The sequence below is a fragment of the Carcharodon carcharias genome, chromosome 18 (genome assembly GCF_017639515.1).
Source record: "Carcharodon carcharias isolate sCarCar2 chromosome 18, sCarCar2.pri, whole genome shotgun sequence".
In the NCBI taxonomy this organism is placed as follows: Eukaryota; Metazoa; Chordata; class Chondrichthyes; order Lamniformes; family Lamnidae; genus Carcharodon; species Carcharodon carcharias.
In genome coordinates this window covers 39,624,734-39,650,023 of record NC_054484.1, presented here as the reverse complement: position 1 = coordinate 39,650,023, position 25,290 = coordinate 39,624,734, and the positions used below count along the sequence as shown (strand labels likewise).

At 40.2% G+C, this 25,290-nt stretch overlaps 1 protein-coding gene across 10 annotated transcripts in view; it reads right to left on the bottom strand.

Annotated features, from left to right (window-relative positions):
• LOC121290548 (E3 ubiquitin-protein ligase DZIP3-like) overlaps positions 1–25,290 on the bottom strand; it is a 107,354-nt gene that overhangs the window by 61,599 nt on the left and 20,465 nt on the right. For all 10 annotated transcript variants that reach the window (XM_041211055.1, XM_041211056.1, XM_041211059.1 and 7 more), the window contains exons 3-10: positions 24,996–25,139; positions 22,710–22,790; positions 16,063–16,187; positions 12,800–12,920; positions 9,591–9,713; positions 5,804–5,905; positions 4,371–4,463; positions 187–230 (exon numbers count right to left, since the gene is read on the bottom strand). In XM_041211055.1, coding sequence (XP_041066989.1) covers positions 187–230; positions 4,371–4,463; positions 5,804–5,905; positions 9,591–9,713; positions 12,800–12,920; positions 16,063–16,187; positions 22,710–22,790; positions 24,996–25,139 — 833 coding nt within the window. The remainder of the gene's footprint in view (positions 1–186; positions 231–4,370; positions 4,464–5,803; positions 5,906–9,590; positions 9,714–12,799; positions 12,921–16,062; positions 16,188–22,709; positions 22,791–24,995; positions 25,140–25,290) is intronic.

The following is a 25,290-nucleotide window of genomic DNA, read 5'->3' as shown; positions in this document are numbered from 1 at the left end:
GGCCTTCCCGCACTCTCTCAGCTCATGCCCTCTAGCTTTCCCAATCAAGCCCTGTGGCTTTACTACCCCTCCACATCAATTGTCCTTTTGGTAGATTTCTCTAATGTTCAAGCTGTTTTCTCACATGTGATGCATTTATGATACTGAGCAAAATACAAATGCAGTTTGTTCTTTTAAAATACTTACACAGCTGGAATTTGACGCGACGGATTTGGAACTTTGATTTCAAACTACAAGAAAAATGTTTTAGAAGTAAAAAAAGTTGCAAGTTTAAAAAAGATAAAACACCAACTACAACCATTATACATATTATAGACAGTATAGGAATATAGCATTTTATGGAAAGGAAACATCTAAAAAAAACAAAGCTTCATAGAGAAAGATAAGTTCACAGGAAGAAAAAGAATCTGTGGAATATCAAAACACAGTTGATTTGTGATGATATTTGCCTTGCAATCTCTTGAGTAGAGTTTTCCAGAAACCATGATTCATAGTAACTGGAAGGTCAAGAAAAGATCAGAGGATGCATGAAATTGCTTCATTAGGTCACAGGGAGATTCTGCAGGGACAAGTAGATAGGTAGTGGGAGCTTCTGCAGGAGGGGATTTGGATCCAAGAGGTCTACTTCAGCAGAGGTTTCTAAGGATTAATGGAGGAAGGCATATGAGAAATCAAATCTTGTGAACGTAAAAGTGAGAATTAGAATTCAACATTGCTGGGGAAAAGTAGGGGCATAAGCACCCAATGCACCAGAGGGAGAATAAAGTGATTTTGTCAGCAAACAGATAAGGGATAAAATAAAACCTCATCTCAGGGTTGAACATGAGCATGGAGGCAGGGATGTTATGGAGAGTTGGCGCTAGAGGCCTGTAACTTTTGACAAAAGCCATAAGGCAAAAATGGCTTCATTTTTGCTAATGTTGAACTAAAGAAAATTTCAACTCATCCAGATTTTGATGTTGCACAAACTGTCATTATGATTAGCAACAATCTTACAGGCAATGTTGGTGCATGCATGTGTAACCCCTCTGTGCTTGTGGATGAGATAGATTATGACTAGATGGAGGCCACAGGCCCTAGAACATGTTGATGTGGCCATGCAGATACAAGGGAGAAAACAATAGACATACAGTGCCAAGAAGATGAGTCACAGAAAACAGGGAGACAGCAAATAAGTTCAATTTTTCACATCATGTGAGGTTTAAGAGAGAAACAATTAAGAAGCCCCAAACCAAAGTAGATTCTGAAATTTAGGAAAATTGCCTTGGGCAAAAGAGATTGTCTAAATAACACAGATTACAAAAAGCTCCAAAAAGATGCCAGAGACAAAACTCAGACTTAAACACAAAAATTTAGAAAATAGAAGCAGGAGTAAGTCATTCTGCCCTTCAAGCCTGCTCCACCATTCAATGTGATCATTGCTAATCCTTTATCTCAACACCATACTCCTGTGCTCTCCCCATACCCCTTGACGTCTTTAGAGTCTAGAAATCTATTTGCTTCTTAAATACACTCAGTGACTTGGCCTCCACAGCACTCTGTGGTAGAGAATTTCGCAGGCTCACCACCATCAGAGCGAAGAAGAAGTTTCTCCTCATCTCAGTCCTAAATGGCCTACCATGTATCCTGTGACTGTGACCCCTTGTTCTGGACTCCCTCCAGCCACAGGAAACATCATCCCTGCATCCAGTCTGCCAACCCAGACAAAATTTTTATACATTTCAATGAGATTATCCCTCATTCTTCTAAACTCCAGTGAATACAGGCCTGGTCAACCCAATCTCTCCTCATACGACAATCCTGCCATCCCAGGAATCAGTCTGGCAGACGCAGGCTGCACCCGCTCAACAGCAAGCTTTTCCTTTCTTAGGTAAGGAGACCAAAACTGCACACAAACCTCCAGGTGTGGTCTCACCAAGGCCTGGTACAGCTGCAGTAAGTCATCCTTGCTCCTGTACTCAAGTCCTTTTGCAATGAAAGCCAACATATCTTTTGACTTCTTAACTGCTTACTGCACCTGCATGCCTGCTTTCAGTGATTGCTGTACAAGGAGACCCAGGTCGCTTAGTACATCAATATTTCCCAATCTATCACCATTTAAATAATACTCTACCATTCTGTTTTTCCTACCAAAATGGATAACTTCACACTTACCCACCTTATACTGCATCTGCCATGTTATTTTCCCACTTGCTCAACTTCTCTAAATCGTCTTGGAGCCTCCTAACATCCTCCTCAGCACTCACATTCCCACCAAGTTTCATGTCATCAGTGAACTTGGAAATATTACATTTGGTTCCCCCATCCAAATCATTGATATATAATGTGAATAGCTGGGGCCCAAGCACTGATCCCTGCGATACCCCACTGGTCACTGCCTGCCACTCCAAAAAAGATGCATTTATTCCTACTCTCTGTTTCCTGTCTGATAACCAATTCTCAATCCATGCCAATGTATTACCCCCAATTCCATGTGCTTTAATTTTACACACTAACCTCTTATATGGGACTTTATCAAAAGCTTTCTGAAAATACAAATACACCACATCCACTGGTTCTTCCTTATCTATTCTGCTAGTTACATCCTCAAAAAACTCAGGTAGGTTTGTCAAACATGGTTTCCCTTTCATAAATCCATGTTGACTTTGTCTAATCCAGTTGATATTTTCTAAGTGTTCTGTTATCACATCCTTTATAATAGACTCTAGCATTTTCCCTACTACTAATGTTAGGCTAACCGGGGGGTCTGTAATCCGTTTTCTCCCTCCCTCCTTTTTTTTAAATAATGGGGTTACATTTGCCACACTCCAATGTGCTCGGACTGATCCAGAATCTACAGAATTTTGGAAGATGGCAACCAACGCAACTATTTCCATGGCCACCTCCTTTACTACCTTGGGTGTAGATTATCTGGCCCTGGGGATTTATTGGCTTTCAATTCCATTAATTTCTCCAGCACGTTTTTTTAAGTAATACTAATTTCCTTCAATTCCTCCTTCTCACTAGACCCATGGTTCCCTAAGCATTTCCAGGAAGTTACTTGTGTCTTCCTCCATGAAGACGAACTAAAGTGTTATTTAATTGTTCTGCCATTTCCTTGTTCATCATAATTATTGTCGCGTTTCAGACTGCAAGGGACCCACACTTGTCTTCACCAGTCTTTTTCTTTTCACATAATTATAGAAGCTTTTACACTCCGCTTTTATGTTCCTTGCAAGTTTACTCTCACATTCTATACTTCCCCTCTTAATCGATCTCTTGGTCTTCCTTTGCTGAATTCTAAACTGCTCCCAATCCTCGAGTTTGCTACCTTTTTAGCAACTTTATATGACTCCCCTTTGGATCTAATACTATCATTAATTTCTTTTGCTAGCCACAATTAGGCTGCTTTTCCTGTTGTGTTTTTGCACCAGAAAGGAATGTATAACTGTTGCATTGCATACATTCATTCCTTAAATATTAGTCACTGACTATCCACTGTCATACCTTTTAATGAAGTTCTCCAATCTATCTTAGCCAACTCACGCCTCATACCTTCGTAGTTTCCTTTGTTTAAATTTAGCAGCCTAGTTTCGGATTGGACTACTTCAGCTTTCCATCCTAATGGAGAATTCTATGATGTTATGGTCACTGTTCCCTTAAAGCACCGCGCACAACAAGATTATTAATTAACCCTTCTCAGCGCACAATACCAAATTTAGAATAGCCTGTTCCCTAGCTGGTTCGTTGAAGTACTGGTCTGAAAAAAACCCATCTCGTACACACTCCAGGAATTCATCCATCACAATATTATTGCTAATTTGGTTTGCCCAGTCTATATGTAGATTAAAGTCGCCCATGATTATTGTAGCGCCCTTGTTACATGCATCTCTAATTTCCACTTTAATGCCGTCCCCTACCTTACCACTGCTGTTTAGAGGCCTATAGACAACTCCCACTAATGTTTTTTCCACCCTTTGTTGCTTCTTAGCTCCACCCAGACTGATTCCACATCTAGATTTTCTAAGTCAATATCCTCTCTCACTACTGCACTGATTTCATCCTTAACTAACAATGCCACCCCACGTCCTTTTCCTTTTTGCCTACCCTTCCTAAATATCAAGTACCCTGGGGATAATTGGGGATCAAACACAAAATCTGGCAGGAACCAGTAACGGACTGAATTCCGGCTATAATGCTGGGTTTAGTTTGGATTGGAACTTGCTGAAAAGTTCGCCTAGCTTGCTAGCCTCTATCCGGAAGAGGAACCCACATCCTGTGTAAGAATCAAAATGTGAAGCTAAGCATGCATGAGGGGAGTGTTCTAAGTTCACTAATGCTACACTACCCTTTAACAGTCTAACATACCTAACAGTCTTGTAGGTTCTTACCTCAGTCTGTGCGCTTCCTGAAGCATTGTGAATCACAAATTTTATGAAAAGACCTTTACAATCACTGCTCATACATTTCATTAAACAGAAATCCTGAAATAGGTAAAAATAAATGAACTTAAGTTATTTTAATATGAAATATATCAAAACAAATGCAACATGAAACATGGGCCAGATTTTTGCAGTTAGGAAGAACTCCACAGTCCTTTAAAAATGGCAGTGGGACCTGGATGCAGAAGCCCAGCCTCCATTTCCAACAGATCCTATTTTTGCTGGTGGGGGAAGGGGGCCAAGGCGTGATTCACACAGGCGGGAAACCCAAACTCAACAGGGCCAACTGAACTTAGTGCTGTGTTCAAACGGACCCCATTTTGGGTTTTCCAAGGACCTTAATTCACTATGGGAGTCACAAATTGATGGAATAGATGTACATGCTTTGAAGGGCAGCTAAGATCTGTTTAAGTGCCATGATATGAAATATTTTAAAATTCCCTTCTTTTTAAACTTGAAAAAAAAAAATAGGCTCAAGCTGTCAGTGAGAGTTTTTAAAAAGTCTACTGGACTGCTTTGATTGACAGGCCATCTGGTATAGGTTAGAAGAAACACAACTACCTGTTCCACAATTTCAAGAGAGTTTTTTGTTGTTATTTCCTAAGGGATGTTAATATGAATGCTTGGCTGAGTCTCAAAACACAAAGCACTTGCAGGGGGCTCTGAGTTCACAGTTTGATTGACAGTTTAAAAGAGGATATTAAGTAGTTAGCGGTCTTTGATGTGGCTATGGAATAGGCATATATGTTTGCTTTTATAACAGATTAACCACTGCAGGAGGTTTAAAAGTTTGATTGGGTTTCTTGAATGGGAGGTTTTTTTTCACTATTAAGTGTATTAATGAGATTTCGTCCATTTCCGCAGGGCTCCTGAGGTCTGCCCATGGTGGATACTGGGAGATTGGCTATGGAAGTAGCATGAGGGTATAGAGGGACATAACTTGGCATGGAGTAAGTGGGGGTTGAATGGTGAGGGCTAGAGAACCTTGCAACTTCTAAAACAACTGGGATGAAGTCCTAGAGAACAGAGGCAGGCCTTCTTATCAGCCTGCCTCAGTACTGGCACACTCCCTTGGCCCCTTACGATTTGCTTCTGGGACAAACTGGTCTGACTTGCAGTCTCCCCAGAGCGAAAATTTGGTCTAATTGAGCCCTTTAAACCAAAGTGGATTTGCCAAATAGAGAAATTTCCTGACTTGAGCTACCCACCTTGGTAGTGAAAATTCTACCCTTGGTCTTCCTTGCCAACAGAAACTGTATTTGGACTACAGGAGCAGCATTAGATCTAGCGTTGTGGAGTATTAGATTTGATTTCCTGCCCTCTTGCTTTCAACAGCAGATAAATGAAAAAGGAAAGAGAAATTAAATTTGAATATTTCTTACCTGATTAGTTTTTCCACGATACTGAGAGTCCTTTAGCTTTTTCCAGCAAGTAGTATGATATGCTATCAAACAATTATTATCACAGCAAAGTTCAACATAGCCCTGAAACGAGACAAAATTACATGTGCTGATGTTTCAAATGTCAAAGATTTAAAAACAAATGTTCCTTACTGTATTTTGGGAGGAATGCAGGAAAAGAGGGGAATAAGAAATTGAATTTTCAGAAACCTCTTGATAAAAGAAAAATGGCGGTTGAACTTTTAAGGAAATTAATATAATAGTACAAGCAGAAAATAGGGAAATAGACTTCCTGTTGATAACCAAATTGGGCCCAATCATAAGTAGTATGTCCTACAGCTCTGCTGGGTCCTTCATTGCTTTTATTACCTATCTTGAGGAATGCATGATAGCAATTTCAATGAACAACACAAATGTCTGGCAATCAAGTTTTTTCTCCTTTTAAATGTTTTCAAAATATGTTTATAATATGCATATTGTCGACAGGTTGGTAGATTTATGGCTTAGCCTGAATCAAACATAAATATAACTTTTGTGAATAAACCTTACATTGTGCTGCAATAGGATTTAATCTATATTTAGAGTAATGTGATGTCAAGAAAAGTCTCAGAAACAAATCATGAGTTATTTCTCCTCTCTGCAATGTTTCATTCAAGTAAACTAAGAGTAAAAATAACAGGAATGGTTGGTGGTATCTAGAGCTTGTGCAATATTTTTACATCTTTAAGCATTTTATTACAATCCAATGCAAACTGATGGGAATTAAGTTGTTCACTTTTCTTCTTCTTTTGGCTTTTCCCATTTTACTTGGAGTTGCTACAATGCTGGTTGATCACCCTTCTCCATCTCCTCCCATCAGTCACCCATTGTTCTTCCAATCCCACTGCATTTAAGTCTCTCGCCACTGCATCCATCCATCTGATCTTAAGCCTTCTTCTTCCTGGCAGTCCAATTTCCATCATCTGCCTCACCATATTTCCTCTCTCTCTCTCTCTCTCTCTCCACAATAGATGATCATGCCAGTTCAATCTCTTCTCGGCTACTTTCTTCGATGCTCCCACAACCTTTACCGACCTCTTTTCTCATTACTCCACACATCCATCTCAGCATCCGCATCTTATTAGTATCCAGTCATTGTTCCTCTCTTCTTGAGTTTCTTCACTATATAATAAAGCTGTTCTTTTCCTATAACACTCCACTGCACTTTCTCCAATTACTCCAACCAGAGCCAATCTGTTGCTTAATTTCCATTTCCATACTTCTATCTTCTGCCACCACTTTCCCCAAACACTTGAACCAACTTACTTTCTCCAAGTCATCATCCAGACCCCTTAACTTTGATCCTCTTCTCTAGGCTCGAACTTGGAGTCCATAAATTGGGCCTTTGGTCTACTGTGGCTGGGTCAAATTCCTGTAGGTGTACCTGCGCCACATGAACTGCAGCAGTTCAAGAAGGCAGTTTGCCACCACCTTCTCAAGAGCAATTAGGGATTGGCAATAAATGCTGGCCAAGCTAGCGATGCCCACATCCATGAATGTATCAAAGAAAAATGATCTTCATACCCCTGTCAGCCAGTGCTTTTCTCCAATTCTCCAGATAATTGGTCATATTCTCATCACCCCCAACACATAGCTCAATGTCATCAGCAAACATCTCATTTCCACCTCACTTTTCAGTTGGAACATTCATGATAATCAGGAATGGGAAGGGGCTCAGTGCCAACCTTTGGTGTAATCCAATTTGGGCTTCTAAACTCTCACTCTCCCCCCACACTGCTTCCAACTCTTGTCTGGCACTCCTTGGTACATGTCCTGTAATAGTCATACATGCTTCTCAGGGACTTGATGAATTATAGCACATCTCCAGACTTCCTCCCTAGGCACCCAGTCATAAGTCTTCTCTAGATCAGTGAATACAATCTTCATGTTGTACTGATCTTCTCAATATCTTTCCATCACCCTCTCCACTTGTCCCAAAACGAAAACTGGTGTCAGTTGTGTTTCTTCTGGGCACAAATCCAAACTGACTTTTGTGGATTTCCACTATTTTTCTCAAGACTCTGATCTATAACTCTTTTGAAGGTATGTGGTAGGACTTTAACTCCTCAGTAGTTTTTGCAATCTTGAATGTCTCCCTTTCCTTTGAAAATCGGTACAAAAATGCTTTGCCTCCATTGCCTTGGGTATTTTAGTAGATAATGCTCTGCTCAGGTCTACAAAGATAGGAGGAGGAAGAGAAGACTGTGAAACCTATATTTTTTTATTGCATGTAAACAGCAGGGGCCTTCCTCCTCCAGGACCTCTGCAATGATGTATTTTTGCAAGGCAAGATTTTGCAGCATACAGCAACAATAACTGAAACCCTGCCAGATGGCTCAGATCTACTGCATTGCAGGTAACTGAACTGCTGCTTCAAATGCCAATGGTGCACACAGTAGTTACTCTGGCGGAGCCAGCACTTCATTATATCTGTGCTCAACTGTTGAATTGTAATAATGCATAAGGGTAAAGGGTAATGAGCAATGTATGGAACGGTATCATTGATCATCTAGAAACTATCCTCTGATTTGGCTTTTTGGACAAAATACTGTGCAACAGACAATTATCTCAAAATGAAAACATGAGAAGTGACTCTGATTTTCATATTCAAGAACTGAGATTTTCAAAGACGTTTCACTGAGAATGGAGTTGTTTCATATTCATACAAGTAGTGTCATTGTGCTCCATTACACAAAGAGCTACCTTAAAGATTCTGCCACACTATAAAAATTGCACAGCCCTCACGTGCTGTTGTTGGTTGTCTGCTTAAGTTGATGCTTATTGAACAAATAAGATATCAACGAATATCTATAGATACCCGAAAGGCCACCTGCTCTGCCTTGGCTCTTGGATAAGCAATCTTTCTTGGATAAATGGATGAATGTCTGCCCATGCATTTCGGGGTGTAGATACTGCTGGATGGGTGCAAGTGGCTCTGGGGCAGCTTCAGCTACCTCGTCACCCCCCACCATCTTCTCAAGGGCAATTAGGGACTGGCAACAAAATGCTGGCCTTGCCAGTGTTGCCCGCATCTCAAAGAAGAGAAAAAGATGGGTTTCTCCTCATCCAAAAAGCAGAATGTGGCAGGATGACATCCGAGGCCAAAAAAAGGCAGCAGTAAACAAATGGTCACAGGACTCTTGAAAAACTGCAATAAGAAATGGGTGGAGGGGAGCAGGAAAAGAAAAGCTTCTCCAATTACTTTTTTTAAAAAAGGCACCTGCTCATTTTAAACCAGACTTCTGTACTGAAATCAGCACTTTGCAACCCTCAACATTCGAGTAAATGGGCTGAGCAGCATAATATGGACAAAAAGAGATTGAATTACATTATTAAAATCCTGATTAGTAAATCAGAACAAATGGAAGTAGGCAGATATTCAGCATGGTAGATCTCAATCTGATTTTCTAATTGACAATGCTCATTGACATTTCTTATAACCAGTATCCAAGTAGGTTTCAAATTCCAGATTTATTTTTAAATTGAAGTTCCCTTTCTTACCTTGGTAAAGACAATTGGGAACTGTATCCCATTACAACTTCTACAAGGTCAGTGGGGAAATCTAGCATCAACTTTTTTCAGCAAGTTAGACATCAAAAGATAGCTGACAGCAGGGAGCCATTTTAGAATGGCTTATTACATACAAGTGCTCTATATTTTGAAAAATACTTCAAAGATCTGACCTTTAAGTACAATCGAAATCGTTTTGGATTTTCTTATTAAGACATACCTTGTAATCAGGGTCAGAAGCATATATTTCCGTCTTATAATATCCCTGACAATTTGCATCTTGGCAGACGGCTATAGGATCAGGAGCATATTTACACAATTCAACATATTCATTTATTTTGACCTATGGGATAACAAAAGCAGACTTTCTGTAGCCATATCATTTGTGCATATAAAAACAGAATTCAAGTTACCTGTATTAAATATTTTATAGTCTCAAACAGTATTTGGAATAGGATAGGATATTAACTCAAGCCAAGTGGTATGGTTACAAAGCAAAAGGAGTGTTAACTAAAGTACTTTAAAAAAAACCAATGGAAGTAGATTGGCGGCATTTTCATCAGTTATTTATACTGAAGCAACATCTTTTGATATTTTAATATGACACTACAGTAATTAATTTTACTGAAAAATCCCCAACAGCGAGGTGATAATGAGTATGCTTTTTATATGGAAGAGCAGTCACGTAAAACATAACTGGGAAAAAGCCCAAAGCAAAGTTTTGCTTGCTGCACCACTGCAAGTATGACTGAATTAACCCAATTAATCATATTTATAATGCCTGCAAAAGCACAGAAGACAAAGTTTTGGGTGACAACTTCTACTGTGCCTCATCTCCACTGGGGCCAACTCAGGAGAAAAAAATAAAAGAATAATCTGGTGTGGTAATATTACTAACCGTGAGTCTTCACTGAACAATCAAAAAAAATGATTGGGAGAAAATACTTCTTGCAATAGCTAACATCATAGACCCATCACTGAGTCAGATACTAATTAGCACTTGATGAAAATAAGAGGTGCCTCAAACCGAAAAAGCAAGACAACTTGCATTACTGTAGCATCTTTCATGACCACCGGGCACCTCAAAGTGACTTGCAGCCAATAAAGTACTTGTAAAGTGTTATCTCGGTTCTGGAAAGCGTGGCAGCTAATTTGTGGACAGCAAGCTCCTACATGCAGCAATGTGATAATGACCAAATAATCTGTACATGCAGTGTTGATGAAGTAAGTGATAAATATTGGCCAGGACACCAGGGATAACTCCCTTGCTCTTCTTTGAGTTAGTACCACAGGATATTTTACATCACCTAAAAGGGCAGACAGGGACACAGACTAACATCTCATTCAAAAGATGGTACCTCCAGCAGTGCACTCATTTAATACCATAATATAACGTCAGCCTTGATTTTTGTGCTCAAGTCTTGCAAGTGGGGCTTGAATTTGGAACCATTTTACTCAAAGGCAAATGGGGATGGTAGGATAGTGGTAATGTTAATGGACTAGTATTCAGAGGCTTGGATTACTGCTCCACAGACACGAGTTCAAATCTCACCACAGCGGCTAGAATAAAAAACGAGTCTCAGTAATAACCATTATGAAACTACCAGATTGTCATAAAAACCTTTTGAGTTCACTAATACCCTCTGGGAGGGAAATTTGCTATCAAAGCAGCTCTGAAGTCCAGCCTAATTCGGTTGTGGATGGTGGTGGACAATTAAACAACTCACTGGAGGAGGAGGCGGCTCCAGAAACATCGCTGATGGAGGAGTCGAGCCTGTGAGACCAAAAGACAAGGCTGAAGCATGTGCAACCATCTTCAGCCAGAACTGCCAAGTAGATGATCATCTTGGCCTCCTCATGAGGTTTTGAGCATTACAGATACCAAACTTCAGTCAATTCAATTCACTCCACATGACATCAAGGAACGACTGAAAGCACTGGTACAGCAAAGGCTATTGGCCCTGATGATATTCTGGCTGTTGTATAAAGACTTGCGATCCAAAAGTAACCACAACCCAGGCTAATCTGCTACAACAGCTACAATACTGGCATCTACCTGACAGTACAGAAAATTGCCCAGGTGTGTTCTGTTCACAAAAAGCAGGACAAGTCCATCCAGCCAATTATCGTCCAATCAGCCCCAACTTGATCATCAACAAAGTGATAGAAGGTGTTACTGACACTGCTATCAAGCAGCACTGTACAGCGATAACCTGCACACCAATGCTCAGTTTTAGTTCCATCAGGATAACTCAGCTCCAGACCTCATTACTGTCTTGGTCCGAACATGGACATAAGAGCTGAATTCCAGAGGTGAGATGAGAGTGACAGCCCTTGACATCACGGCAATATTTGACCGAGTGTGTTATCAAGAAGCCCCAGCAAAATTTAAGTCAGTTGGAAGCAAAGGGAAAACTCTTCATTGAGTCATACCTCACACAAAAGGAAGATGGTTGTGGTTGTTGGAGGCCATTGCTGCAGGAACTCCTTAGAGCAATGACCTTGGACCAACCATCTTCACATGCTTCATCAATGGTCTTTTTTCCAAAATAGGTCAGAAGTGAAATGATAACTCATAACTGCAGTGTTCAGTAAAATCCATATCTCTTTGGATACTGAAGCAGTCTGTGTCCACAAGCAGAAAAACCTGGACACATTCAGGTTTGGGCTGATGAGTAACAAGTAACATTTGCTCTAGACAAGAGTGGGCAATAGCCATCTCTAACAAGAAATAATCTAACCACCTCCCCTTGATTTTCACTGGCATTACCATTACTGAATCCACCACCATCAACATCCTGAGGGGGCTATCATTTAACCAGAATCTTAATTCACTGGCTGCAACAGCAGGTCAGAGGCTGGGATTCCTGTGGCAAGTAACTCTACTACTGGCTCCTCAAAACCTGTCCATCATCTACAAGACACAAATCAGGATGGAATACTCTGCTCTTACTCAGATGAATACAGCTCGATCAACAATGAAGTAGTTTGACACCATCAAGGATAAAGCAGCCAGCTTGATTGACACCCCAATCACCACTTAAACAGTCACACCCTCCGTCACCATCGCATCATGGCTGTAAGTGTGTACCATCTACAAGATGCAATTAAGTTCCCAAGGCCCCTTTAAGAGCCCCTTCCAAACCCACAACCTCTACCACCCAGAAAAAAAAGGCAGCAGACATATGGGAGCACCACCATCTGCCTGTTCCCCTCCAAATTACCCATCATCTTGACCTCCAAATATATAGTCTTTCTTTCATCGCCGCTGGGTCAAAATCTTGGAACTCCCTTCCTAACAACACGGTGGGTATGCACTCAAGGCAGTGGCTCACTACCACTTTCTCAAGGACAATTAGAGTTGGGCATTAAATGTTGACCTTATCAGTGATGTTTACATCTCATGAATGAATTTTTAAAAACCCTTACTGGAAAATTTTCTGGTTTAATCTCTTCCGCTTTTAACACCACATCAGTCCACTCTATTGATGGTGGGTTATCTTCAAATTCTTGCTTTGATTTTTGAAACCATTTTATAGCAACTTCAAATCTGCAAAAGAGATTTTGAACCTTAGATCACTGCTCATATAAGCACATAGAGATACATGAATTTGGTTAGATCAGAGCTGTAATTAGTACAACATATAATCAAAAGGGTATAAAAATGTATATAATTTAATTTATGGAAAATTTGAAATGACACTATGGCTTTAGACCAATGTCTCACTAACATGAATTGCCAATTTTGAGTCAAACATCAAGAATTCTTTGATTCTTTAAAAAAAATCTTTGGAAATGCTGCTCACACAAGCTTCAGGATCCAATGGAGAGACACCAACCAGAAAAATACAGAAATGGATAAAAGGAAACAAGGGGGAGAGACACAAAAATCAAAATAAAGAAAGGAACTTTTAACTGTGAGGAAGTATCTTTTTATAATGGGAAATTAATAATTGGAAACCAGGAAGCTACAGAAGCTTTGAACAGGTATTTTGTATCTGGCTTCATTGTAGAAGACACAAAACACCTGAAGAATACTTGAAAATCAAAAGGTAAAAGGGATGGAAGAACTTAAAAAAAATCACACTCACTAAGGTAAAGGTGCTGGGAGAACTACTAGAACTAAAGGCTAACATGTCTTCTGGGCTGGATGGCCTGCATCCTAGGATCTTAAAAGAAGTGGCAGCAGATTTGGTAGATGCATCTTTAGAGTAGAGATAGTAGAAGATGTGATCTTCCAAAATTCCCTAGATTATGGAAGGGTCCCAGCAGATTGAAAAGCCACAGTTGTAACATCTCTAGTCAAGAAAGGGGGCAGACGGAAAGCAGGAAACTATAGGTCAGTTAGCCTAACATCTGTCATAGGAAAATGCTAGAATCCATTACTAAGGAGGCTTTAGTAGGGTACTTGGAAAATCATAATATAGTCAGGCAGAGTTTGACTAATTTAGTAGAGTTTTCCAAGGAAGTAACAAGAAAGGAGGATAAGGGGGAACCTATTGATGTGGTACGCTTGGATTTCTAAAGGGCATTTAATGCTACAAAGGTTACTACATAAAATAAGAACTCATGGTGTAAGGGGTAACATATTAGCATGGATAGAGGATTGGTTAGTTAACAGGAAGCAGAGAATAGGGATAAATGGGTAATTTTTGGGTTGGCAAGCTGTTACTAGTGGGGTGCCTCAAGGATCAGTGCTGGGGTCTCAACTATTTACAATCTATATCAATGGCTTGGATGAAGGGACCGAATATATGGTAGCTAACTTTGCTGATGACAAGATAGGTAGAAAAGTAAGTTGTCAAGAGGAGGTAAAGAGTCTACAAAGGGACATGGATAGGTTAAGTGAGTGAACAAAAATTTGGCAGGTGAAGCATAAATGTGGGAAAATGCAAACTTGTTCACTTTGGCAGGAAGAATAGAAAAGCAATATATTATTTGAGTGGAGGGAGATTGTAGAGCTCTATGGTTCAGGGGAATCTGGGTGTCCAGGTACCTGAATCCCAATGGATTAGTATGCAGGTGCATTAAGTGATTAGTAAGGCAAATAGAATGTTGGCATTTATTGCAAGGGAAAGAGAGTATAAACGTAGGGAAGTGTTGCTACAGCTGCACACGGCCTTTGTTAGACCGCATCTGAGTACTGTATACAGTTTTGGCCTCCTCACTTAAGAAAGGATATAACTGCATCAGAAGCAGTTCAGAGAAAGCTCATTTGACTGATTCCTGAGATGAAGGGGTTGCATATGAGAAAAGATTCAGCCTGTACCCATTGGAGTTTAGAAGAATGAAGGATGATCTTATTGAAGTATATAAGATCCTGAGGGGATTTGACAGGGTTGATGCTGAGAGGATGTCAAGAGTTAGGGGACACAGTTTAAAAATTAGGGGTCTCCCATTTATGACTTTGGAATTCTCTTCCCCAGAGAGCATTAGGGGTAGAAAATTAAGTTGTCAAGTTCTAACCTATTGCATATATTCAAAGCCAAGTTAAATTTTTGATCGAAAAGGGAGTCAAAGGTTACGCAGGGGTAATCAATTGAAAGTGGAGTTGAGGCCATAACTCAATAATTTTATCAAATGGCGTAGCAGGCTTGAGGGGCCAAATGGCCTATTCCTAATTCTTGTGTTAAAAAATATGCTTTTAAAAAATGATTTAAAAAACTGCTGCATCATCAGCAGTTTAAATTATTTTGGACATTAGGGCTTGGGGAAGAGATGAATAGCTCTGGTCACATCAAGGATAATCTTCATGATTTATCATACATTGCAATTCCTTCCCCTGGGTTTGCAATTTTCAAAGCAGGCTAATCTTGGCTAGTTCATTAAATTAAGCTTGAATGCCTTGATGCCCCACAGCTTTAATGCCTTATAGTAACAGATATTTAACGCTGAATTGCATATTTGAAGTGTTGCACTTTCACTGAAAGCAAGCACTTCCAGTCTACTAAAACATGCTTCCCAATACCACATTTATACATAAACATCTAACATTATAAATTCCTAAAGCCACACTTAAAACAGATTTTATCTATCTAAACTTACTACACTGTAATTGCATGAATGGGATATAGGATGGCTTTTCCCCAAAAATTATTTCTTACAACATTTTTTATTGATGCACATTTTCTTCCTCAGTAACTGAAACTTCTAATATCCAAAATAATGGTTTGAACAAAATATATCTTACAATAGCATAAGTAAATCTTTTCAATGGTTGTCTTGTGTCTTAATACATTCACAGAATATAAAGAGATTAATACTAACTTCTGTACTGTTAAGCTAATTTTATTATAGTATATGTTATTCTACATAGGAAGAAAACTTGATTTCTTTCTTAAGGTCCTGCCCCCCAGCCCCCACCACACATGAAACAAACCCAGAAATGTAAATTAATATCACAAAACATACAAGTATACAAAACAGGGCATAAGTACGACACAGGCATGTTCAGATGATCTCATTCAAACACAATGTTTGTTTCCAATGCAGGTAAATTCCTGCATGTGTATTTAATTTTAATATCCAATTTCAAACTCAGATTAAAAGCAAAATACTACGGATGCTGGCAATCTGAAATAAAAACAGAAAATGCTGGAAAAGCTCAGCAGGTCTGACAGCATCTGTGGAGAGAGAAACAGAGTAAACATTTTGAGTCTATATGACCCTTTTTCAGAGCTCAGATTCCTTACCTATTTTGTTTGTAGTATAAACAGCCTAATGAATGATAGGCTATGTACAGAAAACTCTGACATTCTGGTGTCTCCTTTGTCATTTTTTCAATTGTCTTAATCTGCTTTTCAGCTTCAGACAGATCCTACAGAGATAAAATTACATAAAATGGCTGCAAAGCAAATAACACAAAATCTCCAGGAACCGCGGGCTAAAATCCAAATAATGCCAATAAATGAGTGTAATTCATGATCTGCCTGCACTGGTTCCAGTGGAGGTGGGCAGCAGACAAATTCAGTACAGCCCACTTGTTTCCATGATTGCAGCTTAGGGCCGAGCAGCTGTTGCACTACTGGCTGCCTCTGTGTATTGCTTGCTGTCTCTTTGCTCATTGGGGAGCTGAACAGTGCTGTGCTGCGAGCATATGGAGTAGCCAACTGTCTGTTCTTAAAGGTGTCTCTTAAAGGGAAGCTGCACTGAATGGCAGGAGGCTGCTGCTGAGTATTACTGCTGCAATTCTAAACAAGGAAAATGGAACACCAGGGCAAAAGGGGAGGCTTCAGGGTTGCTGATGTGGCACTGGAGGCCTTAGTGGTGTAGGTGAACAGGAGGTGAACAAGAGGAGAAATACCATGATTTCGCAGGGGGCAGAAGCCCTTTAAGGTCAACCTTCAGAAGGAATTAAGATCAGGTGGCCATTTCTCAGTGTCTGAACCTATGCACTTGTCAGTTGTGACTATAGATGTCCAGGGACCTCGCACAGATAGTCAACATTAGTGAATACGTCCTCACATGACATTTCCTGCCCCTACAGCCTCTGATGCTGCTCAATACACCTCACACCCATCAGCAGCCCCTGGCACTCAGGACTCACATCTTACATCCACATACTATACTTCACCCACATGTATCTTCCAACACTGCCAGCCTCACACCTACCTCTCACCAGCTATACCTCCAGCTATTCAGCTATGGCAGGCACATCGCCCTAACACAGTGCAACACATTCTTCCTGGTCTTGTTCAGAACAGGATGGAAGCGAGAGCAAAATAGAACAATAAGGACACTCGCATCTTGTAAGCCCTTCAGAAAGAAGGTGGCTCTCTGCATCATGGGGCCTGTTGCAATAGAGTGCATGGCATCCAATGTCGCTGAAACATTACTGGTGTGTTGAGCAAGCTGCAGATGGTGTAACCATGGACTTTTGGCAAGATGTCAAAGTCTTAGAGAAGGTGCAAAAGAGATTTGGTAGCAGGGATGAGGGACTTCAGTCATTTGGAGAGACTGTTGAAGCAGGGAGGTTTCATAGAAGTGTTCAAATCATGAGTGGTTTTAACTTGTTTCTAGTATCATGAGGGTTAGCAACCAGAGGACACAAGTTTAAGTTGATCAACAAGAGAAGCAGAGGCAACATGAGGAAACATTTTTTTCCCCCCTCATAGCGAGTTGGTGTGATCTGGAATGCAGTGCCTGAAAGGTTGTCGATAGTAACTTCAAAGGTAAATAGGATAAATACTCATGTTGCCTCTGATTCTTTTGCCCATTAAATATATTTAAATATACAAGTCTCAAGATCACATCATTGAGACATCTAAAGAACCTGGCTGGCAGCTGTGGGATGTCAGCACTATCCGCATATTACAACATGCGTTGGCAGTGGTGGGAGCTCCTAAAAGACATCACATCAACGGTGACCTGAAAAGTGGAAGCATTTTAAACAATGAACCCAGAACAGTATGCCAAGGTATGAAAAACTAACAGCAGCTGAAGCCAAACTAGAGACATGTGCACCGAAGAAGGAAACTTGAAGAAAATTCATTACAGGCTTGGAACTGAGGAATCCGCCAGAGTGAGTGGAAGTTCATTACAGTAAATTGCAAGAACCTGATTGACACAGTTCATGAGACGGGAGGGTGAGCAAAGTTCTAAAAAACAAGCTGCAGTTACATTATGTAATAGGTGGCAGTCCCAGAGCTCAGCAGATTGCAGCCACCGGTGGCCACACTGCACAGAGGTTTAAAAAACAATCAGGTAAGAGAGAAACCTGCAAGGCACAGTAAGAAAAAGAAAACTTGCAGAGTTTAAAAGAAGAAATCACTGCAGAGTTGACAGCTGGCAACATTTTTTTTTAAAGAAGCGCGCACCCGCCAAAACTCTCGGAGCGCGGGACATTCAAAATGTGTGGGACACATTCAAAATGCAAAGGATGCACAGAGTGAAACAAAACAGGAAAGAGTTGCCACAAAATCAATTTTTAGCGCCCAAAAAAGAAACGCTACAGCATTTTCTTCACATTTTTTTTCAAAAAACTGAAACGCGCGATCGCCAGAGAGGCTGCCAAAATCGAAAAAGTGCAGTAAAATCAGACAGAGAAACTGGCAGCTGCAGAAACAACCTGAGAGAAAAAAAAAGTGACTGCATTGACAGCTCTTAAAGCCATAACGATACTTAAAGCGGCAACTACAAAAGGAAAAACCAGCCACATATGGAAGATTAGATGAACCAGATCCATTTGTGCTAAGAAAAGGACTAAGTCAGACAAAAAAGAGTGGGAGTCTTGGAAAAGACAATTTTTAGTTTACAGAAGAACTACAAGATTAAGAAAGGAATCAAAAGAAGTACAAGTTGATAAGTTTTTATTCACGTTTGATTCATTTGCTGGAGCAGTTACCATAGCCAATATATAGATCAATATTAGACAACATTTGGCAAGATATTAAAAGGCTTTGATATTTAAAGCTCAAAGTTGTGGAACAAACCCTGAACAAACTGAAGAACCAGTTGGCAGAGAAGACTCAGCAATGTTCTATATTCCAGGAGGAAGCCAAAAGCTACAAGAAACAGACTGAAGCGCTGGAGAAGCAGTTGAATAAAAAAGAGATGACTTTGAAAGGAAAAGGCGTACAACTTTTCAACTGCAAGAGGATAATGAAGCAATGAATTGCACAATTAAACAACTGAAACAAGACAAGACTTTGCTGGGGACAGACCTGGCTAACAGTTCAACCAAAATGAAGGACAAAGATGAAGTTCTGTTGCCGAGAGAGAAAGAAAACACAGCCATGAGATCATAAAACGTACTCCGACACTGAAGCACAAGGTGCTAGAAGAAGAAAAAGCTGAGCCGAATGAGAAGATTCATAAGCTTGCAAAAGGATTTGAAAATGAAACAGCAAATAAGTGTTTGGCTGAAATTGTAAAACAAGTGGAAATGAAAGTTCCATCTGCAAACCATGTATGTCCGGCAAAAACATGGTGGACACCACAGAAAAGGAAAATTCGTGTCGACTCTAGGAATGAACATTCTCCTCAGAAGGAACAGGACAAACCCACCGTGTCTGAAAAAAGCAGACAATTCGTTAATAAAGAGAAACGCTACTTGAAGGAGCGTAAAAAGCGAATCAAATGGAGATAGCCAAGTACCAGAAACACAGAGTACTACTTCCTTTCCTCCAAATGTGACAGACCCAAATGTGGAAGAACTGTCAAGCCTCAGGACCTTATGAATTTGTAAAGACAGAGACTTGAGGTGGGGGAGCAAGGATAGCAAGTAAAGAAAGTATTATAAACAGTTAAACGCCATTGGAAGGGAGGAAAGTTTACTTTGGAGAAGAAAGGGGGATATCGTAGCATGGGATGGATGCCATTGTAATGTAAAGGTTTTCGACAGAGCAAGGGTTAATGTGGAACTGGAGAATAGCAACGCCCACAGTGTGATGTATTGAGTCACATGGTAATAGACTGAGATTACAGTCTAGAGAGAACACTCTGGAACCGGTCTGTATGGAGGCAACAGCACCATGCATGACAGCAATCTGGGATCTGTAAATAATTAAATGTTAACAATAAACAGGTCATGTTTAAATACACAAGTCTCAAGATCTCATCACGGTAACATCTAAAGAATCCATATTACAATAGCAATCAGGAACAATTTTGTAGAAAGTGGTCAGATAACTTGCAATGTTGAATACAGGATACATTCCACCTTACCAATAATCTTTCCCTGTTCAACTTTTCTTCATAAGAACTCTATTACCTGTAGCATTCTAATTGTCAATTCTACTCACTATTACTGGTCCTACAATTATTATTTGTTTCAAGGATGTGGATAGTGTTGACAAGAGCCTATTTATTGTCAATCCTTAGATACCCTGAAAACGAACTACCAGGTCATCTTCAGTATTTGTGGGATATGGCACTTTCAGAAAATGTTAAGTGGGGACTTGACATTATATCTTGCAGACCTTTGGTCACTCCGCCTCTCCATTCCATGACAACACTAAAAGCATTTAGAGATGATTTTGAAGCATTTTGCTAGGTGCCACTATTAGAAAAACAAGTTCAGAGTATCTGGCAAAATTCCATTTCATGTTAATTAATATTACAAACTCTATTATTAGGGACAAGTGACAAACTTGGTCAAAGGGGTAGGTTTTAAAGGATCATATTAAAGGAGGAGAGGTGTATAGAGACATAATTCTAGTACTTGGGGCCTAGACAGCTGACAACAGCTTTCAATTGTGGAGCAAAGAAAATAGGGGAATGCTCAAAAAGCCAAATTTGACCAATGTTAAAAATCTTGGAGGGCTTGTAGGAGGTTACTAATGGAGTTCCGCAGGGGTCAGTGTTGGGACCACAACTTTCCACTTTATACATTAATGATCTAGATGAAGGAACTGAGGGCATTCAGGCTAAGTTTGCAGATGATACAAAGATAGATGGAGGGACAGGTAGTATTGAGGAGGCGGGGAGGCTGCAGAAGGATTTAGACAGATTAGGAGAATGGGAAAAGAAGGGGCAAATGGAATACAATGTGGGGAAGTGTGAGGTCATGCACTTTGGTAGGAAGAATAGAGGCATAGACTATTTTCTAAATGGGGAGAGAATTCAGAAATCTGGAGTGCAATGGGACTTGGGAGTCCTAGTCCAGGATTCTCTTAAGGTTAACTTGCAGGTTGAGTCGGTAGTTAGGAAGGCAAATGCAATGTTGGCATTTATTTCAAGAGGTCTAGAATATAAAAACAGGGATGTGCTGCTGAGGCTTTATAAGGCTCTGGTCAGACCACATTTAGAATATTGTGAGCAATTTTGGGCCCCGTATCTCAGGAAGGATGTGCTGGCCCTGGAGAGGGTCCAGAGGAGGTTCACAAGAATGATCCCAGGAATGAAAGGCTTAACATATGAAGAATGTTTGAGGACTCTGAGTCTATACTCGATGGAGTTTAGAAGGATGTGGGGGGATCTGATTGAAACTTACAGAATACTGAAAGGCCTGGATGGAGTGGACATGGGGAAGATGTTTCCATTAGTAGGAGAGACTAGGACCCGAGGGCACAGCCTCGAGTAAAGGGAAGGCCTTTTAGAACAGAGATGAGGAGAAACTTCTTTATCCAGAGAGTGGTGAATCTATGGAGATTCATTGCCAAAGAAGGCTGTGGAGGCCAGGTCATTGAGTGTATTTAAGACCGAGATAGATAGGTTCTTGATTGGTAAGGGGATCAAAGGTTATGGGGAGAAGGCGGGAAAATTGTTTTGAGAAACTTATCAGCCATGATTGAACGGCAGAACAAACTCGATGGGCTGAATGGCCTAATTTCTGCTCCTACGTCTTATGGTCACATTGAGTAGAAGGGGGAAGGCTATGAAAGGATTTGAATACAAAAATATTAATTTCAAATTGAGTCATTGTTAGGCAATGACAGAGAATGTGAGTTGGGACTAAATGTGAGGTTGTGGTGGAAAAATTAATCCAGGCTGGTCTTTTGGTTTAAGAAAGATTATTTTCAAGACAACTCTTCAGTACTACTAACTTCCAAGTAACTTCCACACAAAGCATTCCAGCTGTATCTTTTTATTCTATTTAGATAGGATAATCAATGCTCATCACCTGTTTAACTAGCAATTGTTTTTAACAAGTTGATTGCCATATTAACAGTGGGCAACAGAATTTGAGGTGAACCGAAATTTATGGTGGATGGGAAATGGTACGGCCAGCTAGGAAATCATTGATATGCTTTTATATTGTCCAGAATGAACTATTCTAAATGTTTTCCTGGTTGGCCTTCCATCCTCTATAAACTTCATCTTATTTAAAACTCTACCCCCAATTTAAAATTCTCATCTTTGTATTTAATTTGCTTCATGGTCTCACAACCCTGCTCCCATCTCTAACGTCCTCCAGTCCTACGACCCCATCCCCCGCAACTCTGACCTCTTGTGCATCCCTTCCTCCCCTTTCTTGATGATCATACCAGCAGCCATCTAAATGCTATGCTCTTAAAGCTCTTCAGCTCCATCTGCTTCAGTGGCCTTCCTTAAAATCCACATCATAAGTAAAGCTTTTAGTCAACCCTTTCAGTATCTCAGTCAGCATTCATTTGTGTCCTATTATCCATCTGTGAAGTGCCCTGTGACATTTTTGTTTACACTAGAGGCGATACATAAAATACATGTTGCTGTCAAATGTTAACACAGTTTAGCACACAATCCTTTTATGTTTCAGTAAAAATGTAAACACTCATTGGCAGTACTTCATCGAACCTTTGTTTAAGCTCTCCTAAAATCTTGGATACTATAAAACAAAGCATTTGGATTTGGAAGTAACAGCCTACTAATGGGTAAACCTCAACAGTTTGAAATGAATTTTAATGGAATAAAAATGTACCTGTGCCTGGCCTCTAGAACAGAGAGTCATAACGAAGTAATGCAATAGTAAAAGATATTGTACTTCACTTAGCTGTCGCACCTAAGAGCAAGAAACATAGGAATAGAATTAATCTGCAGAATTGTTTTTCTACAAACTTCTGCAAGAAAATAAATATATAGCGCATTACATGACTGCAGGACACCCAAACTGCTTTACAGCCAATCAAGTACTTTTCAAGGGTATTTACAGTTGTAATGTAGGAAACTGAGCAGCCAATTTGTACACAAGCAACAATGGGATAATGACCAATTAACCTGCTTTTGCGATAAATATTGGCCAGGAAATATAGGAAAACACCTCTGCTTTCCTTTGAACAGTGCCTTCAGATCTTTGTGATCCACCTGTGAGGGCAGGCAGAGTCTCAGTTCAATGTCATATGCAGCTGACGGCATCTCTGAAAGTGTAGTACTCCCCCTGTACATGCCTGAAGTGTCAGCCTACGTGCTGAAGTTTCTGGTTTGGGACATGAACCTACAGCCTTCTGAATATGGTGCAAGAGTGCTATCACTGAGCCACAGCTGTTATCTCTCTCCAACGCTTATGGTTTGACAGAAAAGGTGGTGCTTAAAAAAACAAATTTAATTTTCTCCAGTTCTCAGCATTGTTGTGATAAAAATTCCACCACTCTGGTTGTCTCCATCACCTTGCCTGAGTAGCAAATCTTTAAGCAGGAAGGATGTAATAAGAAGCTATATGATGAAGGTATTACCCTCCCCCTTCACCCAATGTCTATATACACTTCCAGCAAAAGTTACTGGGTAGTGATCAGGACAGAGAACCCTGGCTGTTTTTTTTTCTCGCTGCCCTTAATTAAGCTGTACTGTCTTCAATTGGAGCACCCCTAACCTCTGAGTACTAACTAAGGATGAAACTGGTATGTATGGTTCAGTTCCCCATGCAGTGTATTCACCTAACAATTTAGTTAATCAAGGAATATGGGGACATGTGAAGAAGTGGGGGCAGGGGTAAAAGAGGTGGACTTTGAAATGCAAGTGCAGGGCTGCTGGCATTTATTAATATTCCTGGTCTTGTTGGCAAAAATGATTAGACAAAAAAAATCTAAGCTCCAGGCATCCTATCTATACATAATTACAGACATATAAGTACATATATTGCTTCTGCACTAAAATCATTTGTAGAATAAATCATCACTAACATCACTTTCTCAACTGACTCAACAAACCAATTCCATACTTTTTTTAATTCTTTCATGGGATGTGGACATTGCTACAAAGCCAGCATTGGTTGCCCATCTTTAATTGCCTTTGAGAAGGTGGTGGTGAGCTTCTTGAACCACTGTAGTCTATGTAGTGTAGCTACACCCATGGTGCTGTTAGGAAGGCAGTTCCAGGATTCTGATACAGCGCCAATGAAGGAACAGGGATATAGTTTCAAGCCAGGATAGTATGTGGCTTGGAGGGGAACTTGCAGGTGGTGATGCTTCTTGCTGCTCTTGCCCTAGGTGGTAGAGGTAACAGGTTTGGATAGTGCTGGCAAAGGAGCCTTGATGATTTGCTGCAGTCCATTATATATATAGTACACATTATTCCCACTGTCCATCAGTTGTGGAGAGAGTGAATGCATAGGTTAGTGGACGGGGAGCTTTGTCCTGGATGGTGTCGAGCTTCATCCAGGCAAGTGGATGAGTTCTGTTCACAAAATGGATAATGGATGAGGGCATGAGGACGATGAGAAGGGTGGTTTAAAGTGAGGAAGGTTCAACTGTATATTAGGTGAGCCAGCAGTGGACTAAGACTTTTTGGGATCAAATTTTTTAACTTGTCCTGAGCTTGGTTCACCTCCATTTCCACCTTGGGCCTGAACCCCAGAAGACCCCAACTGCTGGCAGTCTTGAGATTCCGGATTAGTCCCGCCTCCCGATTCCCACCTACAACATGAAAATCCACACCCCGCAGCCCCCCCCAATCCCCGAAGTTTCTAACATTTTTGCTTTGTCCAATTGCGCTTTTAATATGACCAGAATGGGACCCGGGTGAATGACATATAGACAAGTTAGCGGTTCCTTTTGTAAAAATTTCCAATCTTAGCACTTATTTTCATAGGCCTTCCTCTATGATAAGATTCAAGAAACATTACAAGGATAAAGCAGCATACTTTGGGTTACCAAAAGCCAAACTCTTTCAGATTCATCTCTCTATACATGACATATACACTATTCAGGGGAAGCACTGGACACAGTAAAATGCGTGAAAAGGGTTTTTTTTGTATTACATTAATACTCACCAAATCACTCATCAGTACAGTGGTGAGGAAGATTTGGAATTGCTTAATCTTTTCATCAATACTCATTGATGAGTAGAAACCAAGTTTCTGGTATATGTCTAACGAATTATTTCTGGATTGCTCTTCAACATGGTCATTCTCCACCTTAGAAAATACATTGCATCAGAATCAATGAATGTAGCTGTCCTCATTTTTTTCAAGAATAGAGTTTAAGTACTTTCAATACAAAAATAAGTCTTTCAATTCTATCCTGATCTTATGAATTACAGCAGAATGAACAACCTCGAAACTACAA